This window comes from Patagioenas fasciata, chromosome 2 (genome assembly GCF_037038585.1).
Source record: "Patagioenas fasciata isolate bPatFas1 chromosome 2, bPatFas1.hap1, whole genome shotgun sequence".
Classification (NCBI taxonomy): domain Eukaryota; kingdom Metazoa; phylum Chordata; class Aves; order Columbiformes; family Columbidae; genus Patagioenas; species Patagioenas fasciata.
This window is the reverse complement of record NC_092521.1, coordinates 894879-914690: the sequence shown is the minus strand read 5'-3', so window position 1 is coordinate 914690 and position 19812 is coordinate 894879. Positions and strand designations below refer to the sequence as shown.

The 19812-nt window shown below is 65.4% G+C and overlaps 2 protein-coding genes across 5 annotated transcripts; both read right to left on the bottom strand.

The window, feature by feature from the left end:
* Positions 1-573: 573 nt before the first annotated feature.
* On the bottom strand, positions 574-7630 carry HGH1 (HGH1 homolog). The gene is made up of 6 exons (XM_065830191.2): positions 6981-7630; positions 4390-4490; positions 3738-3836; positions 3565-3656; positions 2056-2178; positions 574-1026 (listed from the first exon to the last, which is right to left on the bottom strand). Exons 1-6 carry the CDS (start codon positions 7487-7489, stop codon positions 844-846), a joined length of 1107 nt encoding a protein of 368 aa, XP_065686263.1. The 5' UTR covers positions 7490-7630; the 3' UTR covers positions 574-843.
* Positions 7631-9476: 1846 nt separating this feature from the next.
* MAF1 (MAF1 homolog, negative regulator of RNA polymerase III) lies at positions 9477-19772 on the bottom strand. 4 transcript variants are annotated; one of them, XM_065830195.2, is made up of 9 exons: positions 19447-19772; positions 19016-19096; positions 17461-17598; positions 15613-15741; positions 14713-14878; positions 13943-14064; positions 12904-13023; positions 11545-11661; positions 9477-10681 (listed from the first exon to the last, which is right to left on the bottom strand). In XM_065830195.2, exons 3-9 carry the CDS (start codon positions 17541-17543, stop codon positions 10660-10662), a joined length of 759 nt encoding a protein of 252 aa, XP_065686267.1. In that variant the 5' UTR covers positions 17544-17598; positions 19016-19096; positions 19447-19772; the 3' UTR covers positions 9477-10659. The 4 variants fall into 4 exon arrangements, with proteins under 4 accessions (XP_065686267.1, XP_071659824.1, XP_065686266.1 ...); XM_071803723.1 differs by having other exon boundaries at positions 19016-19056; XM_065830194.2 differs by lacking the exon at positions 19016-19096.
* Between the last annotated feature and the right edge of the window lie 40 nt (positions 19773-19812).

Genomic DNA, 19812 nt, shown 5'->3' with positions numbered 1-19812 from the left:
TGGGATCAGCCCCCAGATCCCAGGGTGCCCCATACAGGATGGGATCAGCCCCCAGACCCCCAGATCACCCATACAGGATGGGATCAGCCCCCCCAGGCCCCCGGGTGCCCCATACAGGATGGGATCAGCCCCCAGATCCCCCATACAGGATGGGATCAGCCCCCAGACCCCCGGGTGCCCCATACAGGATGGGATCAGCCCCCCAGATCCCCCATACAGGATGGGATCAGCCCCCCAGATCCCCCATACAGGATGGGATCAGCCCCCAGACCCCCAGGTGCCCCATACAGGATGGGATCAGCCCCCAGATCCCCAGGTGCCCCATACAGGATGGGATCAGCCCCCAGACCCCCAGGTGCCCCATACAGGATGGGATCAGCCCCCAAATCCCCAGGGTGCCCCACAGAGGATGGGGATGATGAGGGTGGGTGGGGGCTGAGCTTGTGCCCCCCAGCAGCACCCATGGCCGGGGCAGGAGGGGGGGACCCCCTGTGACAGTGACAGTGACAGTGACAGTCACAGACCTGAGCCCACCTGCCCAGTGCCCCCACCCTCCCCTGGGGGCCACAGCAGTTTTGGGCCAGAAATCTTTTATTTTGCGAGTCACCACGTTGTGGCAGCCCGTGGGCAGCAGTGGGGCAGCCCCACGGCGGGGGGGCAGGGGGCAGCACCCCCTGCCCAAACACCCCTCTGCGTGTCTCAGCCTCACCCCACGGCACAGCTGCGGGGACTGGGGGGGTTGTGCCCCCAGGCCCCCAAATCCGCTCCCAAGCAGCAGGGAGGAGCGGGGGGGGTGCAGATTGTCCCTGCAGGTCCCCGGCTGACCCGGCTGTGGGGGGTCCCTCACCGCGGGGGCTCCTCGGGGTGCGCTGTGGAGCCCCGCGCCGCCCGCCGCTCTTCCTCCTCCTGCTGCCACCGCTCCTCCTCCTCGCGGTCCAGGCGCTGCAGCTGCTGCTCCACGTCCTCGGGGACCGTCACCTCCAGCAAGTTCTCCATTCCCGGCCCGGGCTCGTCCCCGATCAGCACCTTTGGCCCGGGAGGGTAACAGGTTGGTGGGACCCCCACCCACGGCCCCACAGCCCCGTGGGGAGCGAGGACAGAGCCTGGGAGCAGCTCTGCACCCCCAGAACCCGGCTGTCCCCCCAGGACCCTGCTGTCCCCTCCCAGAACCCTGCTCTCCTTCCCAGGACCCTGCTGTCCCCTCCCAGGACCCTGCTGTCCTCTCCCAGGGACCTTTCTGTCCACCCCAGGGACCCAGCTGCCCACCTTGGGGATCCTGCTGTCCCCCCAGAACCCTCCTGTACCCCCCAGGACCCTGCTGTCCCTTCCCAAGGATCCTGCTGTCCCCCTAGAACCCTTCTGTCCCCTCCCAGGGACCGTGCTGTCCCCCTTGGGGATCCTGCTGTCCCCTCCCAAGGACCCTGCTGTCCCCTCCCAGGGACCCAGCCGCCCCCCTTGGGGATCCTCCTGTCCCCCCATGACCCTGCTGTCCCCACCAGGGACCCTGCCGCCCCCCTTGGGGATCCTGCTGTCCCTCCCAGGACCCTGCTGTCCCCCCCAGGACCCTCCTGTCCCCACCAGGGACCCTGATGTCCCCCCTTGGGGTCCTCCTGTCCACTCAGGACCCAGCTGTCCCCACCAGGGACCCAGCTGCCCCCCTTTGGGGATCCTGCTGTCCCCCCCAGGACCCTCCTGTCCCCACCAGGGACCCTGCCACCCCCCTTGGTGATCCTACTGTCCCCTCCCAAGGACCATGCTGTCCCCTCCCAGGGACCCAGCCGCCCCGCTTGGGGATCCTGCTGTCCCCGCCCAGAACCCTCCTGTCCCCCCAGAACCCTCCTGTCCCCACCAGGGACCCTGCTGCCCACCTTGGGGATCCTCCTGTCCCCCCATGACCCTGCTGTCCCCCCATGACCCCGCTGTCCCCCCATGACCCCGCTGTTCCCCCAGGACCCCGCTGTCCCCCCAGGACCCCGCTGTCCCCCAGGACCCCGCTGTTCCCCCAGGACCCCGCTGTCCCCCAGGACCCCGCTGTCCCCCCAGGACCCCGCTGACCTGGATGAGCCTCTCGCAGGCGGCCAGGACGCGGGGGTCCTGCTCCCAGCGGTGCAGCTCCCGCAGCACCAGGTACGTCCCCCTGTCCCTCACCGTGCGCCGCCCGGCCTTGGTGGCCGTGAGCTGCGGGGCACAGAGCAGCGGCGTGGGGCTGTGCGGTGACAGCAGGTGACACTCCAACCACCACCCGTGTCCTGAGAACCTCGTGTCCGTCTGTCCAGCCCTCCAGGGCTGGTGACTCCAGCACTGCCCTGGGCAGCCTGTTCCAATGCCCCACAGCCCTTTGGGGAAGAAATTGTTCCCACATCCAACCTCAACCTCCTTCTCCAGACCGGAGCATCCTCGGTCCCTCCCAGGGGAGAAGCTCCGGTCCCTTCACCATCCTGGCTGACTCTGTCCCCACTGTGTCCCCACCCTTCTCCAGTGCTGAGTAGGTCCCTTGTCACGCAGTTCAGGACATAACTGGTCGCCTTTGCCACCAGAACCCGCTACTGGCTCCCACAGTGGCCACCGAGCCCCCTGTGGTGGCCACCAACACCCCGGGTGTGCAGAGCCGCTCTCAGCCCACTGTCCCCGCCTGTCCCTCGCTGAGCTCCGCGCGGTCCCCAATGCAGGAACGTTGAACGCAGGAACGTTGTCTTTACCCAACTGGGGAGCTGACCCCATCAGGGAGGGACAGACAGACATCGGACTATGGATCCTCGAGGTAAAACAAAGTCTCTTCCAACTAATGCCGGAATGCTAACTGAGTCCTGCATTTACAAGTCAACACCCCCCAGGTCAGTGTCACCCACAGACACGGTGACACAACCCCAGAGAGTCAGGGGTTGAAGGGACCTCTAAGCCCATCCAGTGCAACCCCCCCGGAGCAGGAACACCCAGCTGAGGTTCCACAGGAAGGGGTCCAGGCGGGTTTGAATGTCTGCAGAGAAGGAGACTCCACAACCTCCCTGGGCAGCCTGGGCCAGGCTCTGACACCCTCACCCCCAACGAGTTTCTTCTCCTCTTGCAGTGGAACCTCCTGTGTTCCAGTTTGCACCCATTGCCCCTTGTCCTGTCACTGGGTGTCACCCAGCAGAGCCTGGCTCCATCCTCCTGACACTGCCCCTTTCCATATTGATCCCCAGGAATGAGTCCCCCCTCAGTCTCCTCTTCTCCAGCTCCAGAGCCCCAGCTCCCTCAGCCTTTCCTCACACGGGAGATGCTCCACTCCCTCCAGCATCTTGGTGGCTGCGCTGGACTCTCTGCAGCAGTTCCCTGTCCTTCTGGAGCTGAGGGGCCACAACTGGACACAATATTCCAGGTGTGGTCTCCCCAGGGCAGAGCAGAGGGGCAGGAGAACCTCTCTGACCTACTGACCACCCCCTTCTAACCCACCCCAGGTCCCATTGGCTTCCTGGCCACAAGGGCCCAGTGCTGGCTCATGCTCACCCTGCTGTCCCCAGGACCCCCAGCTCCCCAATTTCCACGCCCAGGCCGCGGCTCTCGCCCCCGTCCCACGGTACCCACCAGCATGATGGATTCCAGCAGCATCTTGCGGATGTCGGGCTCCTCCTCGCGCCGCTTGTCCTGGGGCAGGTACTGCAGCTCGGGGGGCAGCCCTGGGGGACAGCAGCCTCAGGGAGGGGGGACACGGCCGGCAGCCCCCGGACACCCCCTGCCGCGCCCCAGCACCCCCTCACGTTCCATCTCGTCCTCGGGGAGCTCCTCGGGGCCGGCCAGGGGCAGCAGCAGGAAGGGCAGGATGTCGACCTCCTCGCTCAGCAGCCACTCGTGATCCTCTGCGGAGAAACGGGGGTCAGAGGAGCCCCCACCCCATCACTGAGCCCCCACCCCACCGCTCAGACCCCACCAGTGGCACAGGGAAGGGCAAAAGATGGAAGATGTCAAACTAAAGGACCCCCGGTGATGCCAAGCACCGGCCGGTCCCCCATCGCCTGTCCCTGTGCCACGGCAGCTCTGCCCCCTCCCCGTTTTAGCGCTGGGGGGTGTGGGGACACCCCCTGTGTCCAGGGGGGCTGGGCTGTGTCCCCCACCCTCCTGCACATCCCCCAGGGTGTGCGCTGCGGTGGCACCAAGAGGGACAGGGCCAATGTTGTGTGAGCTCTGCTTAGCACTGGCTAAACCCGGTTCTGCTTAGCACTGGCTAAACCTGGTTCTGCTTAGCACTGGCTAAACCCGGCCCTCCTGCCCACACCACTAAACCCGGCCCTGCCACTCGCACCGGCTAAACCAGTGTCACCAGTCTGAAGCACAGCACCGCACCAGTGTGGGTGCGACCCCCACCCCAGCTCCCCCAGGGCTGGAGGCCGGTGCCGGTGCCGGTGCCCTCACCGTGCTCGAAGCAGCAGTTCCTGAGGGCGCCCACGATGCCCCGGCGATGGACGGCGGAGTCCCCGTACTGGGTGAAGGGCAGCAGCCGCTGCACCGAGCGCCTGTGGGGACGGGCACGCCGGGCGGTCACACCAGGTGATCGCACCAGGACAGTCACAATGTGATGGTCACGCTGGGGATGGTCACATTGGGACAGTCACACACCGGGATGGACACACTGGGGACGGTCACACCGTGGATGGAGACACTGGTACAGTCACATCAGGAATGGACACACGGGGTGATCACACCGTGATGGTCACACCAGGCCGGTCACACTGGGGACCGCCACACTAGGATGGACACACCGGGGATGGTCACACCGGGACAGTCACACACCAGGACGAACACACCATGATAGTCACACCATGACGGACACACCGGTACAGTCACACCGGGCGATCACACCATGACAGTCACACCGTGATGGTCACATTGGGCCGGTCACACTGGGGACCATCACACTAGGATGGACACACTGGGGATGGTCACACTGGGATGGTCACACTGGTACAGTCACACTGGGGACCGTCACACTAGGATGGACGCACTGGGCCAGTCACACACCGGGATGGACACACTGGGCCAGTCACACCGGGTGATCACACCATGACAGTCACACCGTGATGATCACACCGGGCCCGTCACACTGGGGATTGTCACACTAGGATGGACACACTGGGGATGGTCACACTGGCAGGGACACACTGGGACAGTCACACACCAGGACGGGTACACCAGGAGATCACACCGTGGACAGACACACCGGGGACGGTCACACCGGGCAGTCACACCGGGCAATCACACTGTGATGGTCACACCGGGCGGTCACACCATGACAGCCACACCGTGATGGTCACACTGGGAACCGTCACACTAGGATGGACTCACCGGTACAGTCACACTGGGATGGTCACACCAGGACGGACACACCAGGCCGCACACACCAGGTGATCACACTTGGTGATCACACACGGGGATGGACACACTGCGACAGTCACACACCAGCACAGACACACCGGGACAGATACACTGGGTGACCACACCGGTGGGACGGTCACACCGGGACAGACACACCGGGTGATCACACCGGGCCGGTCACACTGTGACAGTCACACCAGGCCGCACACACCAGGACAGTCTCACACCCGGAGGGATACACAATGGGACAGTCACACACCGGGAGGGACACACTGGGTGATCACACCAGTGGGATGGTCACACCGGGATGGACACACTGGGCCAGTCACACTGTGACAGTCACACCGGGACGGACACACCGGGTGATCACACCGGTGAGACGGTCACACCGGGACAGACACACTGGGTGATCACACCGGTGGGATGGTCAACCTGGGACGGTCACACCAGGTGATCACACCAGGCCAGTCACACCGGGCTGGTCACACCGTGACAGTCACATAGGGAGGGAAACACCGGGCCGGTCACACTGGGGATCGCCACACTAGGATGGACACACTGCGGACGGTCACACTGGGATGGACACACTGGGACAGTCACACTGGGACAGTCACATTGTGACAGTCACACCGGGGGGGACACACCGGGTACGGCCACACTGAGATGGACACACTGGGACAGTCACACTGTGACAGTCACACCGGGGATGGACACACTGGGTGATCACACCAGGCCAGTCACACCGGGCTGGTCACACTGTGACAGTCACACCGGGCCACACACACCAGGACAGCCTCACACCCGGAGGGATACACAATGGGACAGTCACACACCGGGAGGGACACACTGGGTGATCACACCGGTGGGATGGTCAACCTGGGACGGTCACACTGGGTGATCACACCAGGCCGGTCACACTGTGACAGTCACACTGGGGATGGATACACTGGGTGATCACACCATGCCAGTCACACCGGGCTGGTCACACCGTGACAGTCACATTGGGAGGGACACACCAGGCCGGTCACACGGGGATGGACACACTGGGACAGTCACACTGGGACAGTCACACCGGGAGGGACACACCGGGGATGGACACACTGGGTGATCACACCAGGCCGGTCACACTGTGACAGTCACACCGGGAGGGACACACCGGGGATGGACACGCTGGGTGATCACACCAGGGCAGTCACACTGTGACAGTCACACCAGGAGAGACACACCAGGGACAGTCACACAGGGATGGACACACTGGGTGATCACACCAGGCCAGTCACACTGGGTTGGTCACACCGTGACAGTCACACCGGGAGGGACACACCGGGGATGGACACACTGGGTGATCACACCAGGCCAGTCACACTGGGCTGGTCACACCGTGACAGTCACATCGGGAGGGACACACCGGGCCGGTCGCACTGGGATGGACACACTGGGTGATCACACCAGGCCAGTCACACTGGGCCGGTCACACTGTGACAGTCACACCGGGCCGCACACACTGGGACAACCTCACACCGGGAGGGACACACCGGGATGGCCACACTGGGACGGACACACTGGGAGGGACACCCCGGGCCGGTCACACTGTGACAGTCACCCCGGGCCGCTCACCCCCCGGGCCGTACCGGGAGCGGTCGAGCAGGCCGCGGCGGCCCTCGGGCAGCTGGCTGAGGTTGCAGAGCAGCGGCCCGAGCTGCGCGGGCGGCCGTGGCTCCCCGAGCGCGTCCAGCAGTGGCCCCAGCCCGGGCCCGCGCTCCCGCAGGCCCCGCAGCACCCGCCGCGCCGCGCCGCGCTCCCGGCACAGGTTGGCCAGCAGCCCGCAGGCCGGCCCGGCCGGCAGCAGCGCCAGCAGCGCGGGCAGCGCCGCCAGCAGCGGCTCCCGGGCCGCGGGCTCGGCCGACACGTTCACCAGGCAGCCCAGGGCGTCGCGGGCCGCGGGCGGGCCCGGCGCCGCCGCCAGCTCCAGCAGGGCCGCCAGGGCCTCGGGCCGCCCCGCCAGCAGCCGCCGCCCCGCCGCGTCCCCCGACAGCGCCAGCGCCGCCGCCGCCGCGCCCGCCCGCGCCGCCTCGCCCGCCGCCGGGGCCAGCAGGGCCGCCAGCTCCGCCAGCGCCGCCTCCACCGCCGCCTCCGCCATGCCGGGCGCCTCCAGCACGACGGGCGTCACCTAGCAACCGGCGCGCCTCCCGGGGTGATGGGCGTGCCCCAGAGCCAATGAGCGCCCGCTGGCGCGGCGGCTGCACCAGTCCGCTGCAGCACGGCCGCCGAAGGGGGAGGGCCCGGCGGAGAAAGGGCTTCTGGGATTGGAGGTTCGCCCGGCGTTGCGCGGCCCCGCCCCGCCTGGGCCCCGCCCCCCGGCTCTGCAGCGCCGCCGGGTCCTAGCGCGAGCGGGAGGACGCGGGTGGCCCGGGGGGTCACGGCGGGGGGCCGCCGTTCCCCGTGCACCCGCATCCCGGGGACCCCACGCGTGACCGAGGCCACCGCGCCACCTCGCAGTCACTGCGACCCTCCCGTCGCCACCCAGCCCTTCCTCGGCGGGACGAAGGTCGGAGCAGCCCCTGGCTCCCCGCACCGCGGAGCTGCCCGTTGCGCTCCCGGGTCCCCCCAGGTCGCTTGTTCCCACCGCCGTGGCCCCACGGCGGGGCTCGGCGTGGCCAAGGTCCCGGGGGGACCGGGGTCCTGCTGCTGACATCTGTGTGGTCCCGGTGGGGTCCCAGTGCTGTCCCCGGAGTGGTTTGGGGATGGTCCCGGTGCTGTCCCAGTTCAGCCCCAGCGCTGTCCCTATGCAGTCCCCACGTTACTCCACTTCAGTCCCGGTGCTGCCCCAGTTCAGTCCCAGTGCTGTCCCAGTTCAGTCCCAGTGCTGTCCCCGGTGCTGTCCCGGTGCTGTCCCTATGTAGTCCCCATGCTGCTCTGCTTCAGTCCCGGTGCTGTCCCAGTTCAGTCCTGGTGCCCAGTTCAGTCCTGGTGCAGTCCCAGTTCGGTCCCTGTGCAGCTCTCAGTGCTGCCCCAGTCCAGTCCCGGTGCTGTCCCTGGTTCAGTCCCACTTTGGTCCCAGTGTGGTCCCCGGTTCGGTCCTGGTGCTGTCCCAGTTCAGTCCTGGTGCTGTCCCAGTTTGGTCCCTGTGCTGTCCCTGGTTCAGTCCCACTTTGGTCCCCGTGCTGTCCCCGGTTCGGTCCCGGTGCTGTCCCAGTTCAGTCCTGGTGCCCAGTTTTGTCCTGGTGCAGTCCCAGTTCAGTCCCGGTGCTGTCCCTGGTTCAGTCCCACTTTGGTCCCAGTGCTGTTCCTGATGCTGACCTCGTGGTTCCTCCACCCCGAAGACCCTCACATTAAAACCCCATTCTTGCCTTTTCCTCCCCAAAGCTGGGTCACTGAGCTGAGTGACAAACACCGACGGCCACTGCAGTTCCTGCTGGTCCCCACGGCAAACCTGCTGCCGCCGGGGGGAGAAAACCCACCAGAAGCCGTTTAACCATAAAAAAGCGACGACTGAGGTTCGGGGAATCTCACAAGCGATGGCACGAGCTCCTGCCCCGGCGTTCCCGGCGTTCCCGGCGTGTGGCGGCACAGTGTGTGCCGCAGGATTCACCGCAGCGGGAACGGCACTGGGAACCGCGGCTCCGGGAGCTCGGGAACGAAACCAGCAAATCCTGCAAAACATCCGGCGAGCAAAGAGCCAAAACCCCTTAAATCTGACTCGAGAGACCATGAAGCAGCGAAACAAAGGGATTAAAATTCCAAAATAGAGCATAAAGTGATAAAATAGAGGACAAAGTGACAAGTGGAGGCGAGGGCTCCCCCCCGGCGTGGGGCCGGGGCGCGATCGACCCTCGGAACAAGCGCAGGATGAAATCGGGTGTTTCTAACCCCAAACCCGAAGCCGCCGGCCCCGGGTCACAGCAGGTGACCCGTGGTGACAGGGACGGCTTGGGGACAGGATGAGCCCCCCAGCCCCGCAGTCGGCGGTAATTAATAATCCATTAACGAAGGAAGATGGAGTTTGCTCGTTGAACACAGGACGGCGAGCAGGCAGCACGGCCGGGAGCCACGGTGGCAGCGGGGACCAGGGACTGTCACCACCCGCACCCCCCCAGCCCCCGTGTCCCCAAGGATGGGGGGACGAATGACAGAAAAACTTTATTGGTGTGACAGGACATTGCTGGGGGGTCCCCGAGGGGGCAGGCGGTGCGGGACGAGGGGACAACGGTGGCAGAGATGTCACCCGGCCACATCCCACAGGGCTGGGGAGCCTGTGGGGGGCAGGGGACACAAGGGGACACATGGGGGAGCCACAGGCTCAGTCTGTCCCCAGGGGTCACCAGGAAACAACCTCGGTGACAAACCAGCTGCCCCCACCAGGGCGGCTCCTCTTGGGGGGGGCAGCTCAGACCCACATGGTTTGGGGGGCTCAGCCAAGCTCCCCCCAAAATACAGAGGGGGGGACCCGGCCCCCCAAAATCTGTGCAGAGCAGGGGGGATGTAACCGCAGAGCGGGATGGGGAGGACGGCGGGGATGCGGTTGAGCCAAAGCTGGAGGGGCCAGCAGCCCAAAAACAGCCCCCAGCAAGGGCTGAGCTGGACCTGGCACTGCAAACACCCCCCTGGCACCGCAAACACCCCCCAGGCACTGCCAACGCCCTCCTGGCACCACAACCAACCGCCGGTACCACCAACACCCCCCCGGCACCGCCAACGCCACCGCCACGCTGTCAAAAACCAACGGTGGCTTCAAAATAAACCCCCCAAAAACACCCCTGGGGGTGGCTGGGGGAGCTCTGGGTCATCCCCCGGGTGGGACCCCCCCACAGGACACCAGTGCCACAACAACCAAAAAGAGAACAACCAAAAAACCCGAAACAGCAGAAAAAAACAAGGGGGGGAGGGCGAGCGAAGCGAAGCTCTTTGAAACGAATGGACTCTTCTGCGGGACAGTCTGGGGGGGCTGTGTCCGGGGGTGACGGGCGCTGGGGTCCCCCCCCGCTGCTGCTGGGGACGCCGGCGCTCGGCGGGACGGAAAAGTGCTGGGGGGGCTCCCGGTGCCGCCGGGGCTGGCGGGTCAGTGCATCGGCCATAAAGTGCAGCAAAGCTTCTCGGGGGCCCCCCCGCGCCGTCCGGCCCCCCCAGCGTGGGGGGGCACAGGTGGGTCCGGCAGCGCCGCGGCGGGGGACGCGGAGGTTCCGGCGGCGTCGGGGTGAGGATTCGGCTGCGTTCAGTCCGTGGGGCTGTGGAGTCGGGGGGTCCAGTGTACGTGGGGGTGCGCGGGGTGGGGTGGCAGCGGGGGGGGGCGCAGAACTGCTGGGTGGGGGCTCACACGCAGAGAACCGGCACCCTGGGGGCAAAGAGACGGCGGCGCTGGGGGGATCCTGGGGGCAATGGGGGGGACAAGGGGGTGCAGGAGGGCATGGGGGGGCACAGAGAGGAGGGGGGAACATGAAGGGGGGCACAGAAGGGGGACATGAGGGTGCAGGGGGAATTGGGGGGGGACAGAGCAGTGGGGGACACAGATTAGGGGCACAGAATGGAGTGGGGGGCACAGAGTGGGAAGAACAGAGAGGAATGGGGGGGCACAGGGTGGGGGGCACAGAGAGGAACGGGAGGACACAGAGTGGGGGGCACAGAGAGGAATGAGGGGACACAGAGTGGGCTGGGGGGCACAGAGAGGAACGGGGGGGCACAGGGTGGGGGGGCACAGAGAGGAATGGGGGGGGCACAGGGTGGGGGGCACAAAGAGAAGTGGGGGGGCTCAGAGTGGGAGTTGGGGGCACAGAGTGGGGGGTACATAGAGGAGTGGGGCAAGAGGGGGGCACAGAGAATAATGGGGGGGCACGGAGTGCAGGGCACAGGGTGGGGAGCAGATCAAGAGTGGGGGGCACAGAAAGGAGGGGGGGACACAGAAAGGAGGGGAGGACACAGAAAGGAGGGGAGGACACAGAAAGGAGGGGGGGACACAGAAAGGAGGGGGGGACACAGAAAGGAGGGGGGGACACAGAAAGGAGGGGGGGACACAGAAAGGAGGGGGGCACAGAGTGGGGGCCCAGGGGGACCCACAGTCTCCGCCCAGCTGTGCATGACCCAACCCCAGCAGCAGCTCCAAGGCTCCCGGTCCCCCCAGAGCCCCCCACCCCTCCAGGATCCCCCCGTCCCCTGGGCCCCCCGCCCCCATGTGCTGTGCCGCAGCGCTCGCCCCCGCACCTCTCCTCCTCGATGCTGCCGCTCTCGGTGTCCCCGCTGTCCCCATTCTCCGTGTCCTCCTCGCCCAGCTCCATGTCCAGCTCGGTGCCGGGCTCCGTCCGCGTGTACGCGTACCCACTGTGGGGAAATGTGTCACCACGCGCTGGGGACATCGCGACGGCACGGCCACGGGGACACCCTGATCCTTGCCCCGGGGGTCCCAAGTGCCCACTGGTGACACCGCGATGGCACAGCCATAAGGACACCCCGATCCTTGCCCCGGGGGCTCCTGAGTGCCCACCGGTGACACCACGGCAGTGGGGACACCTCGATCCTCGCCCTGGGGGGTCCCAAGCGCCCACTGGTGACACTGTGATGGCACAGCCATGTGGACACCCCGATCCTCGCCCTGGGGGCTCCTGAGCGCCCGCTGGTGATGCCACGACAGCAGGTACACCTCGATCCTCGCCCCGGGGGGTCCCAAGTGCCCACCGGTGACACCGCGACGGCACAGCCATGGGGACACCCTGATCCTCGCCCCGGGGGTCCCAAGTGCCCACCGGTGACACTGCGATGGCACAGCCATGGGGACACCCTGATCCTCGCCCCGGGGGTCCCAAGTGCCCACCGGTGACACCGCGATGGCACAGCCATGAGGACACCCCGATACTCACCCTGGGGAGTCCCAAGTGCCCACCGCTGACACCGCGATGGCACAGCCATGGGGACACCCTGATCCTCGCCCTGGGGAGTCCCAAGTGCCCACCGCTGACACCGCAATGGCACAGCCATGGGGACACCCCGATCCTCGCCCCGGGGGCTCCTGAGTGCCCACTGGTGACACCATGGTAGCGGGGACACCTCGATCCTCTCCTCAGGGGCTCCTGAGTGCCCACTGGTGACACCGTGATGGCACAGCCATGGGGACACCCTGATCCTCACCCCAGGGGGTCCCAAGTGCCCACTGGTGACACCGTGATGGCACAGCCATGGGGACACCCTGATCCTCACCCCAGGGGCTCCCAAGTGCCCACTGGTGACACCGTGATGGCACAGCCATAGGGACACTCCAATCCTCACCCAGGTCTCTGCGCCCACGGGAAGGGGGGCTGGCTGCAGGCAGTGTCCCCAAGGGGTTCCTCTCCCCCAGTGTGTCCCCTCCACTGCCAGGGGACAGGCCACTGCGTCCCCAAGGATCACATCTCCCCTTGGCTCATCCTTTGGTGACGTGTCAGAGGGACCGGGCTCTGGTTGTGCCAATGCCGGCAAAGGCGCATTCCCCAGTACGGATCCACCACAGCGTCGCCAGGGTGGGGGTTCCTTCCCCGCGGGAGGGTGACACTTTTTGAGGTGACATTAGGGCCGCGGCGCGGGGCTGACCTGATGGAGCGGCAGGTGAAGAAGACGATGCGCTTGAGCCGCTTGTTGTAAAAGAAATAGTTGAAGGACCAGAGGCTGCCGTCCTCCCCGAAGGGGTCCGAGTCCAGGTCGGGGTTGTAGCTGCAATGGGGAGTGGGTGTGAGGAGGAGGAGGGGAAGGAGGGGGGGAAGGAGGAGGAGAAGGAGGGGGGGAAGGAGGGGGGGAAAGAGGGGGGGAAGGGGGGGAAGGGGGGGGGAAGGGGGGGGAAGGGGGGGGAAGGGGGGGGGAAGGGGGGGAAGCCGGGGAAGGAGGGGAAGGAGAGGAAGGAGGGGAAGGAGAGGAAGGAGGAGGAGAAGGCGGAGAACACAGAGGAGGAGGAGGAGGAAGAGGAGGAGGAGGAGGAGGAGGAGGAGGAGAAGGGGAAGGAGGGGAAGGAGGAGGAGAAGGCGGAGAAGGCAGAGGAGGAGGAGGAGGAAGAGGAGGAGGAGGAGGAGGAGGAGGAGGAGGAGGAGGAGAAGGAGGAGGAGAAGGAGGAGGAGAAGGAGGAGGAGAAGGAGGAGGAGAAGGAGGAGGAGGGGAAGGAGGGGAAGGAGGGGAAGGAGGGGAAGGAGGGGAAGGAGGGGAAGGAGGGGAAGGAGGGGAAGGAGGGGAAGGAGGGGAAGGAGGGGAAGGAGGGGAAGGAGGGGAAGGAGGGGAAGGAGGGGAAGGAGGGGAAGGAGAAAAGTCTTTGGCAGGAGCACAAGACGCAGCTGCCAGTGCAGCCAATGCCCTGGGGAGCACCAGGGCTGGATGTCCTGCGCGGGAGGGGACAGCAGAGGGGACATGGAGGGGACAGCAGCGGGTCCCCCATGACTGGGAGGGGACACGCAGCCCCGTGCCAGCGATGGATCCTCATGCACACAGTGCACTCACCAAAATGGGACTTTTGAGTGAAAAATCACCCTCTGTGCAGGTCACTGCGTGGGAACGGGGCCAGAGCCAGTGCCTGTCCCCTCACCGGTGCACGTCGCACCCAGCGCCTGTGGATGTCACACTGGGACACGCGTCCCTGTCCCCTCACCTGTAGATGTCACACTCAGACAGACAGATCTCCTCGTCCACAGCGTCCCACAGATGCGGCTTCAGTGCCTTGAAATCCTCCCGCACGGCGGAGAAGAGGCTGCAGTTGACGGCGTTCACCACCTGCGGAGACCAGGGAGCTGCTGCCTGCACCTGCCTGCGGCCTGCTCTCTGCCTGCTCCCTGCCTGCTGCCTGTACATCTCTGCTGCCTGCTCCCTGTCTGCACCTGTCTGCTGCCTGCACCTGTCTGCTCTCTGCCTGCTGCCTGCACTCCTGCTCCCTGCCTGCTGCCTGCACCTGTCTGCTCCCTGCCTGCTGCCTGCACCTGCCTGCTCCCGCCTGCAGCCTGCTCCCTGCCTGCGGCCTGCTCTCTGCCTGTTGCCTGCTCCCTGCCTGCACTCCTGCTCCCTGCCTGCTCCCTGCTCCTGTCTGCTCTCTGCCTGCACCTGCACCTGCCTGCTGCCTGCTCCCTGCCTGCTGCCTGCACCTGCCTGCGGCCTGCACCTGCCTGCGGCCTGCCTGCACCTGTCTGCTCTCTGCCTGCACCTGCCTGCTGCCTACACCTGTCTGCTGCCTGCACCTGCCTGCTGCCTGCTCCCTGCCTGTACCTGCTCTCCTGCTCCCTGCCTGCCCTCCTGCCCACCATCTCCCTCCCACACGGCCCATGCTCCCCGTCCCTCCTCTGGTTCCGGAGCCCAACAGTGACCGTGGAGGGGACACGCGAGGTGGCCAGTGGCCGCTGGGCGAGCTGGGGCGCTGGGCTCACGTACCCAGTTCAGACTGGGCTCCCGGCTGAACTCGTGGCTCTTGGCCGCGCTGAAGTCGTAGTCGGGCCGGAAGGACTCGTTGAGGGTGGCGATCAGGTAGAAGAGGGTCTTGCGGCTGCACTTGTCGCTCAGGGGTCCCTCCTCGTCGCCGCTCTGGCTTTTACCGAGCCTGGGGGGGACAAGGGCCGGGAGGGACAATGCTGGACATGAGCCAGGTGGCCAAAAAGGTCACCAGCATCCTGGCTGGTACCAGCATTGGTGTGACCAGCAGGACCAGGGCAGTGACCGTCCCTGTGCTGGGCACGGGGAGGCCAAACCATGAATCTTGGGGGCAGTTTTGGGCTCCTCACGCCAAGAAACCCTTGAGGTGCTGGAGCGAGTGTAGAGAAGGGAGCGGAGCTGGTGAGGGGCTGGAGCACAAGTGTGATGGAGCGGCTGAGGGAGCTGGGGGTTCAGCTGGAGAACAGGAGCTGAGGGGAGACCTTCTGATCTCTGAACTGCCTGAAAGGAGCTTGGAGCCAGGGGGGTCGGGCTCTGCTCCCCAGGAACAAGCGCCAGGAGCAGAGGAAACGGCCTCAAGTTGCCCAGGGGAGGTTGAGGTTGGATCTGGGAACAATTTCTTCCCCAAAGGGCTGTGGGGCATTGGAACAGGCTGCCCAGGGCAGTGCTGGAGTCACCAGCCATGGAGGGCTGGACAGACGGACAGGAGGTTCTCAGGACAGGGGGCAGTGCCGGCGGTGGGGGAACAGTTGGACCCGGTGATCTTGAGGGGCTTTTCCAACCAACACGATTCTGTTGCTCAATAAACACTCAGATCAGCCGGCCCAGCCCCACAGACGCAACAGCAGCCCCCAACAAAGGCTCGTTCCCTCCATGAACCCCAACCCCCCCGGCCCGCGGTACCTGCTGGGGCTGATCCCCGTGGTCTGGGGGGGCGACAGGGCCTCCAGGACGTGGGGCTGCCCCTCCTGGCAGAACTGCTTGAACATGTGCTTGTCGTCACCGGCCATCTTGCACGAGTAGCTCTCGATCCTGGGGACACACACATGGCACTGGCGTGAGGCCGGTCCTGCCACCGGCCCGGTGTCACCGCGGGGTTCCTGGCCAGTGCCACGGCAGCGCTGGGGACTCAGATGGGGTGACCAAAAGATCTCCTGTCCCCAGGAGCGACCTTTCCTGCAACAGCCGGTCTGGGCTCTGCGCAGCGCAGCCACAAACCCATTCACTGACACATATGTATGTATACATTCACATATGTACACACAGCCATACAGATATTTACCCCAAGGGGCACAGAGAGGCTGGTGGAGCTGAACGGCCCTTCCAGGGACACCGGAGCCCCCACAGGCTCCCCCGGTGCCCCCAAGCTCTCTGCCTGTGGGGGGCGCTCAGGAGAGGGGCACAAAGCCTGAGAGGGGCACAGAGCCTGCCCGCGGCACGGCAACCAAACCCGCCCCAAGGATCCTTAAGCCAGGATTAAAAATAGGCCCGTGGCTGGCAAAGGATCAAGTGTCTTGTGACCGCCCCGAGCCGGGATCGCTGCCAGCGCCGGAGCGTGGGCACAGGCAGCACCAGCAGCAGTCGGGGGGAACCTGCCCTGCGCCCCTGTGTCCTGAGCCCCCAGCAGCACCCAAAGGGACCTGCAGGAAAGCTGGAGAGGGACTTTTCACAAGGGCACGCGGTGGCAGGACAAAGGGTGATGGTTTAAACTGAGAGAGGGGAGATTTAGATGAGATCTGAGGAAATCCTTCCCCGTGAGGGTGGTGAGGCCCTGGCACGGGCTGCAGAGCAACTGTGGACGCTCCATCCGTGGAGGGCCCTGGGCCAGGCTGGATGGGGCTCTGAGCAACCTGATCTGACTGCAGCCGGTGCAGTGCTGGGTTTCGGGTTGGGGACGAGGAGGATGTTGGGAACACTCCGATGCTTTGCTTGTCACCAGCGATGTTTATGCCAAGCCAAGGACTCAGGAGGAGGCTGGTGGAGCACGAGGAGCTGGAGGGGACACAGCTGGGAGAGCGGATCCCAGCGCCAAAGGGACGTTCCGTGCTGTGGGACATTGTGTTCTGGATATAAACCGGAGCTGGCTGGGGGCAAACAGCACTGCTGGGGAACCCAGGGGCTACTCCATCATACGCCACTTGTTTTGTATATTCTATTGTTGTTGTTATTATTATTATTGTTATTATCACTATTTTCTCTTTGCTGTCCTATTCCAGTGTTCTTCTCCCGACCCACGAGTTTTCTCCCTTCCCCTCTTTCAATTGTCTCCCACTTTGGGGTGGGGGATTAGCGAGTGGCTGCGTGGTCCCAGTGTGGTTAAACCACGACAATAAGATGGGGACAGAGTTTGGAGCAGGGTCTGTTGCGATAGGACAAGGGGTGATGGTTTAAACGAAAGGAGGGAGATTCAGGCTGGACATGAGGAAGGAATTGTTGCCCTGAGGGTGCTGAGAGCCTGGCCCAGGTTCCCAGAGAGGTGGTGGATGAACCATCCCTGGAGACATCCCAGGCCAGGCTGGACGGGCTCTGAGCAACCTGAGCTGGTGACGATGTCCCTGCTCATGGCAGGGGTGGCAGTGGGTGATCCTCAGATGTCCCGTTGAACCCAAACAACCCGATGAGCTTACGGGCCAGCAGCCACCTGTCCCCTCCGCTGCAGGGACCGAGCGCTGACGCTGTCGAACTGTGACGCCGCCTGACGCCGTTCTCGGGAAAAACGAGCTGAAGTGGCCCCGTTTCCCCGGCACCCACCTGCCGATGATGTGAGCATCTCCCGTCTCCACCGTCAGCTGGGAGTTTATTGCTTCAAAACTCGAGTTCTCCAACAGCTTCATTGTCTCAGCTTCTTGGAGCGATTCAGCGCGACAGCTGCTGCAAAGCGTGCGGATCCTGCGGAGAAAGCGGCGCTGAGGCCCTCGGGGCCGGGGAGGTTTGCGCAGCCCTGTTGTGACCTGGGACTTCACAGTCTCCGGGTTATTTTCCAGCCTGAACAGTTCTAGAGCCAGAGGCAACACTGGGAAACCACCAGCTCCGCCGGGCAGGGTCAGAATAGTGACAACAGTGCCCCATTGACACCCGTCTGATCCCATTGTCCCACGTGGCTGCGTCACCCAGAGCAGCTCACCCGGGGGTCCTGCCCGCAGCACCAGTAGCTGTGCCGGGGGTTCTGGGGCTCCCCTCCACGCTTTTGGAGGTCACCTACTGGTTTGGGCCGTTTTTGTCGCTCAAAGCTTGGGGAACATGTGGCACCCGCTTTGCCGTGGGCTGGGGGTGATATAGGTGCACCAGCCATGTCCCAGGGTGGTCTCTGGTTCCTCCACGGGCTCTCACTGGGGCCGGTTAACTGGCTAACTGGTTAACTGGTTAAGTGGGGAGGATGGCAGCCTCCAGTGCCGCCCCGGCAGGACGGGGATGGGCAGATGAAGGGGGAAGGCGCCCGAGCTCCCGCTGCCTCCCCAGCACGGGGCCTCGCGGCACTGGAACCGGAGAAGCCATAAATAGCCGGGGATGCGGTGCCAGGGCTCCGGGGAAGATATGTCCCCCCGAGCACCCCCAGGCTCGTCCCGTGACCGGGAGAGCTGCAAACAAACAGCTCCCACACAACCCAGAGAGCAGAAAATGGCTCCACAACCCCCACCCGGCATCAAATATCAGCTGTGGTGGCGATCGATAGCCGGCTAAGTGGGAAAAGAAATCCCCAGGCGCAGCGGAACAGCGAGTTGTGACGGTGTCCGGTTCCGTCCAGCTCGTTAAACCACTGATACCGGGTTTACCGGCCACCCCTGGTCCAGGTCAGCCTCCCACACTGGGGAAAACTGCGTCTTTGTGCAGGATCCCGACCCTTCTGCTCCACTGTGAGCTCAGGAGCGGCCTTGGGAAGATGGAGCGGGGAAAACCGGGGGGAAAAAACCCCAACACACAAGGACCATGGGCAGAAAATGGAACATTTGCCGGGACAATGGTCACCGGTGCTGAGAGACGGCTCTTTCCTGCTCCACACAGCGCCAGCCGGAGCGGGAAGGAACCGTCTGTCGGCGTCTGTGGGGACACGGGCAGAGAGGTTTGTCGGCTTAATTTAAACCAGCTTAGTCTACAGCGTATTACGGGGTTCACGGCGTGTTTGGACAGCAAACCGCCCCCGTGCCAAAGCCTAAGGGAGGCAGCGGGTGAGCCCAAGGGCGAAACCCTGGGCAAGGCAACCACAAGATGGAGAACTTCGGGTCGGCGAGGTCAGCTTGTGGATGTTATTAGCAGGTTAAAGGTGACCGCTCCCCAGCCCTTACGGGTGGGGTGTGGGGTGCGTTACCTGACAGGGAAGCGGGTGCGCTGGGGACAGGGAAACGGGACCTGGAGATGGAGGAGGAGGAAGAGCGGGATTCACGGGGAGCTGCCACAGGCACCGCAAAGAGGGAAATGGAGACGGGAACAGCCCTGAGAGCCGGCACAGCCCCTTCCCGGGGACTCCCCGGCCCTGTGGAGCCCGGGGAGGCGGCGGCGGCCCCGGACGGGCCCGGCCCTGAAGGTGACAGGGCCCGGCGGGCGGGGAGCGGCGCCGCCGCCCCGGCATGCCCCGCGCGGCGGGCTGCGCGCCGCCCCAGCGGACTACAGCTCCCAGCATGCCCCGCGCGGCCGGGGCGCGGCCCAGCGTTGCGCGCCCGCCGCAGTGCACGCTGGGAGTTGTAGTCCGCGGGGGTTCTCCGGGGCGGTGAGCGGGGGCGGCGGGGAAGCGGGGCTTACCGGCGTTTCCTGCTATCGGTCCCGGCGGGGCCTCCTCGCTGTGACAGCTCCTTCAAGCTCGGGGCGTTTGTAAGTGGAGGTGTCTCCGGGGAAAGCTCGAGGAGGGCGCGTGTGCCTCGGCCGCCGTCCGCCGTCTGGCGCCGGCCCACCGGGCCTCCGCCCACCTCGACATGTCCCCGACTGCTCGGGACGGAGCGAGCGGCTGAGCGAGACCTGGGAGTCCCCCGGAGCGTTCGAGCGGGCGAGCGAGCGGTCCAACCTTTCCTCGGGCACCGGACGACAACAAGCAGTGAGGCCCCACCCGCCGCCCGTCCGTCCCGAGCGGCGCCTCACAGCCCGCGCGTCCCCATTGGAGGATTGCGCTGG

What these genes read in the sequence shown, in the direction of transcription:
- MAF1 (XM_065830195.2), bottom strand. Translation starts at nt 17,543, where the DNA reads ATGAAGCTGTTGGAGAACTCGAGTTTTGAAGCAATAAACTCCCAGCTG. An exon ending in ACGGGGATCAGCCCCAGCAG is followed by an intron (nt 14,879 to 15,612) that starts GTACCGCGGGCC and finishes TGTCCCCCCCAG; the next exon opens with GCTCGGTAAAAGCCAGAGCG. An exon ending in GGGAGCCCAGTCTGAACTGG is followed by an intron (nt 14,065 to 14,712) that starts GTACGTGAGCCC and finishes TGGTCTCCGCAG; the next exon opens with GTGGTGAACGCCGTCAACTG.
- HGH1 (XM_065830191.2), bottom strand. Translation starts at nt 7,489, where the DNA reads ATGGCGGAGGCGGCGGTGGAGGCGGCGCTGGCGGAGCTGGCGGCCCTG. An exon ending in GGCCTGCTCGACCGCTCCCG is followed by an intron (nt 4,491 to 6,980) that starts GTACGGCCCGGG and finishes CCGTCCCCACAG; the next exon opens with GCGCTCGGTGCAGCGGCTGC. An exon ending in CCCCGAGGACGAGATGGAAC is followed by an intron (nt 3,657 to 3,737) that starts GTGAGGGGGTGC and finishes GCTGTCCCCCAG; the next exon opens with GGCTGCCCCCCGAGCTGCAG.